Source organism: Delphinus delphis, chromosome X (genome assembly GCF_949987515.2).
Source record: "Delphinus delphis chromosome X, mDelDel1.2, whole genome shotgun sequence".
Lineage (NCBI taxonomy): Eukaryota > Metazoa > Chordata > Mammalia > Artiodactyla > Delphinidae > Delphinus > Delphinus delphis.
Genome location: NC_082704.1, coordinates 5,011,461 through 5,022,007, shown reverse-complemented (window position 1 = coordinate 5,022,007; position 10,547 = coordinate 5,011,461). Strand labels below are relative to the sequence as shown.

The 10,547-nt window shown below is 48.9% G+C and overlaps 1 protein-coding gene across 1 annotated transcript in view; it reads left to right on the top strand.

Annotated features, from left to right (window-relative positions):
* Positions 1-8,107: 8,107 nt before the first annotated feature.
* Positions 8,108-10,547, top strand: part of AFF2 (ALF transcription elongation factor 2) — a 489,494-nt gene continuing 487,054 nt past the window's right edge. The window contains exon 1 of the mRNA XM_060002892.1: positions 8,108-8,266. Within this exon, the coding sequence (XP_059858875.1) occupies positions 8,220-8,266 (47 nt within the window). The 5' untranslated portion in view covers positions 8,108-8,219. The remainder of the gene's footprint in view (positions 8,267-10,547) is intronic.

Genomic DNA, 10,547 nt, shown 5'->3' with positions numbered 1-10,547 from the left:
ATAGTCACTGGAGTGGCCTCAGGAGTATAAACAGTAACGTGGTACACAGAACGAGCCCTGGGCTTGGTGTCTAGATGACCGTGGCCCGACCTCAGCTACTCAGCTCTGCGACCTTGTGATCTTGGCAAAGTCACTTAACCTGTTTCCTCAACTGTCAAACTGAGATAATGGTCCCTTCCTTGCTTACTTTCCCTGAGCTACAGTGAGTTGAAACCATTTGTGAAGACAGAATGGAGGCTCTGGGGCAGCTCGGATTAGTACATGCACTTTGGCAGCAAACAAACGTGGGGGCAGCACCTGGCTATGGCACTGGTGAGCTCTGTGACTCTGGGCAAGTGCCCAGCCTCTTAGAGCCCCAGTTTCCAGTTGCAAAATAGGTATAATACTAGTACCTACCTCAGAGAATCCTGGTGAGGTGTGAGATAATGTTTGTAAAATGCTGAGCACCGTGTCTGCCATGTAAAAAGCCTCAGTCAATGTTGTCTCTGTTTATTGTTATGCTAAATATGTACAAGGAGTCATAGCAATGCACTATTTAAAATCAGAATAGCATCATCTTCAAGTACTGTAAACGTAGTTAAGCAGTGACTGACATAAAATTATGTGGTCTTTCTCCCTCACACCATACACAAGATAAACTCAAAATGGCTTAAAGACTTAAATATAAGACATGACACCATAAAACTCCTAGAAGAGAACATAGGAAAAACATTCTGTGACATAGATCTTACCAATGTTTTCTTAGGTCAGTCTCCCAAGGCAATAGAAATAAAAGCAAAAATAAACAAATGGGACCTAATCAAACTTACAAGCTTCTGCACAGCAAAGGAAACCATAAACAAAACGAAAAGATAGCCTACTGACTGGGAGAAAATATTTGCAAACGATGCAACCAACAAGGGATTAATTTCCAAAATATACAAACAGCTCAATGACAAAAAAACCAAAACAAACCAAACCAAAGAAGCCAATCAAAAAATGAGCAGAAGACCTAAATAGGCATTTCTCCAAAGAAGACATGCAGATGGCCAACAGGCACATGAAAAGATGCTCAACATCACTAATTATTAGAGAAATGCAAATCAAAACTACAGTGAGGTATCACCTCACATCAGTCAGAATAGCCATCATCAAAAAGTCTACAAATAAATGCTGGAGAGAGTGTGGAGAAAAGGGAACCTTCCTACACTGTAAACTGGTGAAGCTACTATGTAGAATAGTATGGAGTTCCTCAAGAATCTAAAAACAGAACTACCATATGACCCAGCAATCCAACTACTGGGTATATACCCGGAGAAAACATGCACCCCAATGTTCATAGCAGCACTATGTACAATAACCACGACATGGAAGCAACCTAAATGTCCACCGACAGATGAATGGATAAAGAAGATGTTGTATATGTAAACAATGGAATACTACTCAGCCATAAAAAGAACGAAAGAATGCCACTTGCAGCAACGTGGATGGACCTAGAGATTATCATACCAAGTGAAGTAAGTCAGACAGAGAAAGACAAACATATGATATCACTTATATGTAGAAGCTAAAGAAATCATACAAAGGAACTTATTTCCAAAACAGAAACAGACTCACAGACATAGAAAACGAATTTATGGTTACCAAAGGGGAAAGGGGGAGGGGGAGAGATAAATTGGTGGAAGTTTGGGATTAGCAGATACAAACTATCAATACTATATATAAAATAGATGAACAACAAGGTCCTACTGTATGGCACAGGGAACTATATTCAATATCCTATAATAAACTGTAATGGAAAGAATATGAAAAAGAATATATATATTCTGAATCACTTTGCTGTACACCAGGAACTAACACAACATTGTAAATCAACTATACTTCAATTTAAAAAATTATCTAAATTATATGGCATTTGATATTTAGGACCCAATAGGAACCCAGGAACTTTGGAAGATCTCCGAAATGGAGATCTGATTATTTTGAATCTCTCACCAAGGGAGATTGGTGTGATGTGAAGGGGGCCCCAACAGAGAACACGGGAGAAGCCAACAGAGAGAGGAAGGTCAAAGGGGAGAGGTTACAACTTCTGAAATACTGGGTCAAGCTGAGGCTTGTGTTGTGAGATCAGAGAGGGGCTTTTCCAGGCAATGATCAGAAAACCCAAGAGTAGAGACTTTCAGTTGTGATACATGATTGAGATCCAAAGGACAAAGGGGTAGAACCAGAAGTTGTGAAAAAAAAATCACATGTGGATATTCGTGAGATTCATTCCTCGGTTCAGAGAACTGTCCTGATTCAATGTGAAATCAACTCCTGGGATTGCCACCTTCATGGAGGCTGGTTGGATAGACCCCGAAAGGGCCTGCTCCATGTCAGGCCTTGCACGAGGCTATGATTACAAAGACTCAGGCCCTACCCTCATGAGGCTTACAGGTTCTGGGAGCATTGACATGAAACAAGTAAGTACGGACATTCTCTGAAGTCAGAAAAGATTGAAATCCTCCTTCCACAAGGATCGTTCTTGATATTGTGGACCATGTGTGGAAACCGCCCCAAGTTCAGAGTCACGCTGGTTCACTCCAAACTCAACGACAGGACCAGGCTGCTTTGCCAGAGGAAGAGCCACAGTAATGGAAGTTGATGCTTCTCAAGGGAGCCCGTGGAATTCCTTCAAACAGTCTTCCTCAGATGAGCTGTAACCTTGATCACGACAGTTTCCTTCTAGAAAGTAACTCAGCCTGACTGCACATCAGGTCAGAAACAAATACTTAATATTTTAAGTCGAAATCTGAGGTATGACAGGATGACAGATGTATCACATGCTGTCAGTTTGTTCATTTCATGGAACTGACATTCACAGTGAAACTTGCTTAAATTAATCTTAATTTTTAGACACTATCTACCAGACCCTGCATGACACTGTTTTTACTCCAACTATAAGAATGGAGGATTTCCAGTTCTTTGAAATGAAGCTCAGTACCTGGAGACTCCAAATTAAACTCCTTTAAAAGTAATTCAAGTCAAAAATCCCACTTTAGAAAGTCTGAGAATCAGCATTTCTATACAGTCAGGCCTTTCAGAATGATTCCTGGTTTCACACCTTAAGAGATTAGGCCATGAAGTCTTAGTTCTGATTGTGTCCTCTCTGAAAAGATGGCAGCTCTTGTCCCAGTGCCCCTCCAGTAGGCTTCTGAATGGGGGAGGTTGGGGAGATGTGAAGGGGGCCCCAACAGAGAGCATGGGAGAAGCCGACAGAGGGAGGAAGGTCAAAGGGGAGAGGTTCCAACTTCTGAAATACTGGGTTGAGCTGAGGCTTGCGTTAGATCAGAGAGGGGCTTTTCCAGGCAAAGCCAGGACAGCAGGCTGGCCGACAGGAATCTTCCACCTTTGCTAAGGTGCCCCAGGAGGTGGAATGGGAGCGAAGCAACCTGACCCTCAGGGACTAGATGGCGGAGCCGCCAGTCTGACAGCGGCAGTTGGCTTTGATTCCAGATCGCCTTTTTTTTTTTTTTACCATGGTAATATTTTATTTTTATATTTATTTTTAAATTTTTTTCATCTTTATTGGAGTACAATTGCTTTACAATGGTGTGTTAGTTTCTGCTTTATAACAAAGTGAATCAGTTATACATATACATATGTTCCCATATCTCTTCCCTCTTGCGTCTCCCTCCCTCCTACCCTCCCTATCCCACCCCTCTAGGTGGTCACAAGGCACCGAGCTGATCTCCTGTGCTATGTGGCTGCTTCCCACTAGCTATCTACCTTACGTTTGGTAGTGTATATATGTCCATGCCTCTCTCTCAGTTTGTCACAGCTTACCCTTCCCCCTCCCCATATCCTCAAGTCCATTCTCTAGTAGGTCTGTGTCTTTATTCCCGTCTTACCCCTAGGTTCTTCATGACATTTTTTTCCCCTTAGATTCCATATATATGTGTTAGCATACGGTATTTGTCTTTCTCTTTCTGACTTACTTCACTCTGTATGACAGACTCTGGGTCCATCCACCTCACTACAAATAGCTCAATTTCGTTTCTTTTTATGGCTGAGTAATATTCCATTGTATATATGTGCCACATCTTCTTTATCCATTCATCTGATGAAGGACACTTAGGTTGGTTCCATCTCCTGGCTATTGTAAATAGAGCTGCAATGAACATTTTGGTACATGGCTCTTTTTGAATTATGGTTTTCTCAGGGTATATGCCCAGTAGTGGGATTGCTGGGTCATATGGTAGTTCTATTTGTAGTTTTTTAAGGGACCTCCATACTGTTCTCCACAGTGGCTGTATCAATTTACATTCCCACCAATAGTGCAACAGTGTTCCCTTTTCTCCACACCCTCTCCAGCATTTACTGTTTCTAGATTTTTTGATGATGGCCATTCTGACCTGTGTGAGATGATATCTCATTGTAGTTTTGATTTGCATTTCTCTAATGATTAGTGATGTTGAGCATTCTTTCATGTGTTTGTTGGCAGTCTGTATATCTTCTTTGGAGAAATGTCTATTTAGGTCTTCTGCCCATTTTTGGATTGGGTTGTTTGTTTTTTTGTTATTGAGCTGCATGAGCTGCTTGTAAATTTTGGAGATTAATCCTTTGTCAGTTGCTTCATTTGCAAATATTTTCTGCCATTCTGTAGGTTGTCTTTTTGTTTTGTTTATGGTTTCCTTTGCTGTGCAAAAGCTTTGAAGTTTCATTAGGTCCCATTTGTTCATTTTTGTTTTTATTTCCATTTCTCTGGGAGGTGGGTCAAAAAGGATCTTGCTGTGATTTATGTCATAGAGTGTTCTGCCTATGTTTTCCTCTAAGAGTTTGATAGTGTCTGGCCTTACATTTAGGTCTTTAATCCATTTTGAGTTTATTTTTGTGTATGGTGTTAGGAAGTGTTCTAATTTCATTCTTTTACATGTAGCTGTCCAGTTTTCCCAGCACCACTTATTGAAGAGGCTGTCCTTTCTCCACTGTACATTCCTGCCTCCTTTATCAAAGATAAGGTGTCCATATGTGCGTGGGTTTATCTCTGGGCTTTCTATCCTGTTCCATTGATCTATCTTTCTGTTTTTGTGCCAGTACCATACTATCGCCTTTTTACTTCGCGTTGCCATTGCTCTCCCTGCAACCTGCCCTCCCTTCCCTGCCTGTGTGGTGGAGGATGCGTGGCTTCGATGCCTATCTGGGGGTTCACTAAAGAGGCCAGAGCTGGGGATGGCAGGAGGAGAAGGAAGGGAGAAGGTGAAGCTTCTCCGCTGCCCAGGAGCAGATGCTCAGAGAGAGCAAGTGCTGGGCTTGGGCTGGCCGGCTGGCCTTTGGGACCACCGTGGTCCCTTCAGTGCGGCCTCTCTCAGCTTCATCCGTGTTCCAGGAGGGTGGCTGAGAGTAGGAGCTCCTTCCACCCAGCCCAGCCTCCCCTCTCGGTTTTGATCTCCGGAAGGGAAAGCCCCAGCCCCTCTTTTGAAGCGGCAGCCAGCACCGCTCGTCTCTTCTCTCCTTCCCGCAGGCATTTCTGTTCACAGTGCTGCCTCTTGCTGGCTCCTTCTGCTCCGGCTTGGTCCTCCTGCTGATTGGGAAGAAAGTGCACCAGTGGGGTGATGGGGGGGGTCTGGAACTCTTAAAGGCACAGCTTTCTTTCTATTGGAAATTTATTTACCTAGCACAGATTTTTTTCCTGTCTTCCCCCAATCAATATAATCTGGGGAGAAAAGTGAATCCGATACAAAGTGACCATAATCACCATTTAAATGTTAATTGTAGATGTTCTGGTTTTCCTCTAAAGGTTTTCAAGCAGGTCAAGCACTAGCCCAGGCGACAATCATTATTAGCAATCAAACCCAATTCGAGGATCATTTACTGAGGGAAATTAATGTTGGGGGCCACAGATTTGAGCAGGGCAGTCCCTGCCGCCTCAAGGGCTCAGAGTCTAGGGCTGAAGACTTGGAACTGCACGAGTAAAAAAGGCACAGAGGTAATTTGAAGATCCCTGGCACCATTTTTGCCAATAGCTCTTCTGCCCTGGAGTCTTTGACCAGAGGAGTTTACAAATAGACAAGGCAATTTGCAATGTAGTCTTCCCTTGTCTGCCCATTGGTTGATCTGCAGTCAGTTAGCTTAGTATTTGTTAAGAACTTGGCGCTCTGCAAAATAAATAAACAAAGCAAAGCCTCATGGGATGCCACAGTTGCAGAATCTTAGTGTCTTGTTTCTGTATGTTAGTGACATGCTTTTTTTCCCATATAAAGAATATGAAAGAGACCAAACTCTGGGCCCCTTCAAGCTCAGATTCTGAAGCCCTCCACCTCTTGGAGCTGCAGCACCTTCTACTGGGTTCAGCTCTACCTAAATGGGCTTCCCAGATTCTCAGTTCCAATGTCAGTTCCCCCGTTAGGAGAAATGTCAGCTCCTGGGCAAATTACCTGGTCTCAGTGCCTCACTTTCTTCTGGAAAAACAAAGTAAAGAAAATCTATTTGGGTGATTTTGAGAATATGAGATAATATTAGAGAAGCAGATTCAAACAGAAAGGACAACAACAGAGTAGCAATGGCACCGCGATCAAGCCTCTTTTACAAAATGAGCCTCAGAGAAGAGACTTACTCGCTCAGTCACACAGAGAACCAATGACAGTATCGGACACAGTCAGAACCCAGCTCTGTCAGTGCTCAGTCTACTGCTCTTTCTAAGAGGGTCCTCACCTTAGGCTCTCAACAATGCACCAATACTATTTTGCTTGCACGATGACATGAAGAAGGCAAAGAAGAGGTCGGGGACTCCAGGGTATTCCTGTTCCTGAAGTGTCAGACCCCGGCCCCGCCCCTTCCAACACCGCTTTCTGGCGTCAGAGGCCAGGAAGCCTTTCCCCAAGGGCATTGGCTAAAGGGATCCACCCGATCCTGGACCACCAGTGGAGGCTGAAGGGAGGGAGGAAGCTGCACGTGGAGAGAGATTCTCCGGCCAGAAGGGAGACAGGCAGCCAGAGGGTGGGATGATAGTGGGACACACTCGGAGGATTTCCCATTTCCCAGAGCAGGAAAGTGCAGAAGCCCTCTGCCCAAGGCACGCGGTGGTTGTGCGGAGAAGGTGGTAGTGCAACCCAGTTGCCCAGCGTCCTAATCCGGAACCCAAGGACCACACAGTGTGGTCCTCGTGCCTACCCTTGCAGCCTACAGAATCCAGGGCCCAGAGCTTGCGGACCTACTAGGTGCGCAACGCGCCCTGCAGCCCGGCAAGGCACTGCGGCATGCCTGACCGGCCCGGGTGCGGACGCTCGGCGCCGCGGGGACGGTGAAGGTGACCGCCTTCTCCTTCCTGGCCCCGAGTGCTCTGCGCTGCGGGGCCGAGGAATGCTTGGGCCCACCAAAGTTTGCTCCAGTACTCGGGGGCCCGAGGAGCGTCCCCGGGCAAGGACTGCGCGCGCCGCAGCGGGGGTCGACCCCCATCCCCGAGGCAGTTTGTGCGCTCTTTTCTGGTTCCGAAGCGTAACTCCCAGTTGTGGGAGGAGGTAGGGGTTCCGAGAGAGGGTCTCCTTCCCGAAGCCTGCCTCCTGGCCCCGCCGGCCACCCTCCCGCATCCCTGCAACTGCTCCTCCGGGCGGGACCCGGGCCCGGCTCCCCAGTTCTGCGGCCGCTCCCACCAGCTGATTTTGACAGAGGGGGGTCCCGGGCGGCGCGCGCGGGCGGAGCGAGCCCCTGCCAGATCCGGGGATGATAATGTGCCGGCTCCATGTCGCGGCTTCGGGCTGTCCAGGCTCCGCCCCCTGTGAGTGTGTAAGTGTGTGATGCTGCCGCGGCCGCCGCCGCCGCCTGTGCAGCCGCCGCCGCCGCCGCCGCCGCCGCTGCCGCCCCGGCTGCCGCGCCGCGCCGCGCCGCTGCCGCTGCCCCGGCCGCCCCCGCCGCCGCCGCCGCCGCCGCCGCCGGCCCGCAGCCCGCCAGGCGGGCGGCCTCGCCGGCTCGAGCCCGCAGCGGCTGCCGCCGCAGCGTCGGGGCGCTGGGCGCGCGGGCAGCCGCGGACCGAGCGGAGCCGAGCGGGCGGCCAGGCACTTGCCCGCCCGGTGCCGCCGCCGCCGTCGCCGCCCCAGAGCGCAGGACCCGGCACCTCCGGCGCCCGCCGCCGCCGCCGATGCGGCCCGGGCACTTTTAGCCGGGCGGGAGGGCCGGAGAGCAGCGAGCGAGCCGCGCCGAGAGCCGCGCAGACCCGTCGCCAGCAGGGACGGACGCCCGGCCGCCGCAGCCGCCCGGCCGCTATGGATCTATTCGACTTTTTCAGGGACTGGGACTTGGAGCAGCAGTGGTAGGTGTTGATTTTTGCCTTCTCCTTGGCTGCGCGGGTCCCTGGGCCGGGGCTGGGCTTTTCGCCTTTGTTAAGAGGAGCCGGGGTTTGGTGGGGCGCCCGGGACGCCTTCCCACTTGCTCTTGGCCACCTCTGGCCCCGGCCGCCGCGACTCCTCGGTCGGGTGCCCGGGTGGGGGGAGGTGCGGACCGAGGGAGGGATGCAGGTCCCCAGGGCGTCGTTTGACACTCCAAGTCCAAAGAGTTGCGTCTGGCCCAAATCGGATCCGGTGCTGCCCGGGGGCTGAGGCGCGCGACCTCCGCCGGGATTTTCTCCCCGAACGGCTGGCCGGGTGGCCTTCCCAGCGCACCGGATGCTGCCCGCCCGAAATGCCCCCAACTTTCCAGGTGCCCGACGCCGGCGGCCGGCCGCGGGGGGCAGGCAGCGGCGAGGTGCCACCGGCGGCCCTCCGCTTCCTCGGCGGCCACCGCCCCCGCCGCCACCCCGGTCCCCGCACGGCGCGGCGCGCACACCTTCCCTGCCACCCGCTCGGCCCAAGTTCCCCGCACTCGGGCGCCGAGCGGCGGCTTCGGGGGCCACCGCGCGGGGGACACCCGGTCCGGGCCGACCGCGGCGTCTGGCTTTCCAGACTGAGGGTTTTTGAAGTTGGCCCCTAAAGTTGGCCGCTCCGACGTCAACGCACATTTAATTAGCGGCCGGGCCCCCGTCCGCCCCCCACTGGGAGGTATCCGCAGGTTTGTGGGTTTAATGGGCACCCAGCTCGGATTCACAGGTTTAGTCGGCTCTTCCCCAAATACCGTCAGCTTGTCCCCGAGAGGTTTGTGAAAGATGGTGCAGAGGTGACTGGGGAGCCGGAAAGTTGTTAGTCTGCGTGATGCGCGCGCGCGTGTGTATAAATAGATATGCGTATCTATTAACTTTTACAGAAGCTTCACCTCCTGCACCAACGTTATCACTGTTAATTTGTCATAACATTCTAACGTATCGATTTCCCCCCACAGCCTATGGAATTAGACGGGGGGAAGGCGCGGCGGCAGCGACTTCGAATTGCACTCTTGGCTATTGCCTTTTCAAATGTAGTCGGAATAATCTATAGTAGCGACCGACAGTGCGAAATCTTTTGCAATGTTAAGGTACTGGCAGCCGTTGACGATGAATGCTGTGTATTTTTACAAGGATTTCCCTTTGCTGATGTGATATTTTAGGCAATCTCCTTCTTTAGAAAAGGGTCATACTCTTAGCCAATAGCTTCATCATGTCAATCATGACTCCTTTAGTTGCAAATCCAAGATAATCAGAAGTTAAATACATTTTATTTTACAGCGATTCCGGGTAAATCCTTGAAGCCACAAATTACACTGTATCAGTATTAATCTGTAAGGCATTTTTGATACCATGCAGGGTTTTATCAGCTGTGCAGAAAAACAGGTTACAGTTTTTAACAACCATGCTGTTGTTATTTAAAAGTAAAGATCACGGTAAAATTACTGCTCAGTTAAATATTACGCTCCTGTGTACAGCCTTTACCCTGCTTTGCTGGTTTATTTTGCACACCACTGATAACCACAGCATTACTATTTGCATACAATTTGCCTAATACATGGTGTGGGTAACATCATTAATTTAACAGACGTTATAAGTGATTTTGTGGGTGTAGTTCAAATGTTAAACATATATACAAGGTATTAGGTTTTTAAAAACATGTTTATTATATTGTTTTAATTTCAGTTTAATCTTAGGCACATGCAGTTGCATATTTAAAGGAGGTGGGCTCTTTTAGTTGTGATTTCTTTTTGTCCCTTTTTGGAAACTATCCCTGACTATGCCACATCAGTTAAGAAACATGCAGACTTGGACACTCCGTGGATATTATGTGAAATACCGATGAATTAGTATAACGCGTCTGCATAAATAAGCTGGCCTTTTCCCTCTGTGCACACGTTCCAGGAAAATTTCTCCTTCTTACTGTTTGATCGTGAGGGGCAAGCTTCCTTATGCATCTGTGTTTGTAAACATTTGTAATGCGGTTGTGCGCCTGTGTGTTGTACACCCCGACAGAGAAAAGGAACATCAATGTGAATAGTGGATGAACTAAAAAGCTTGCTATTGCCTTGAATGGGAGTGTGTACCTTTCCAAACTCTCTTTGGACATTCAGAGCATGCCAATTACATGTTCATTATATGTTTACTTCCCCTCCTGGGGAGCAAGTAGTTGCTTAGACTGATGGCATCCATTGCTCCCCACCCCTAACTCCCCAGGAGGTCCTAGGAAGAAAAAGGC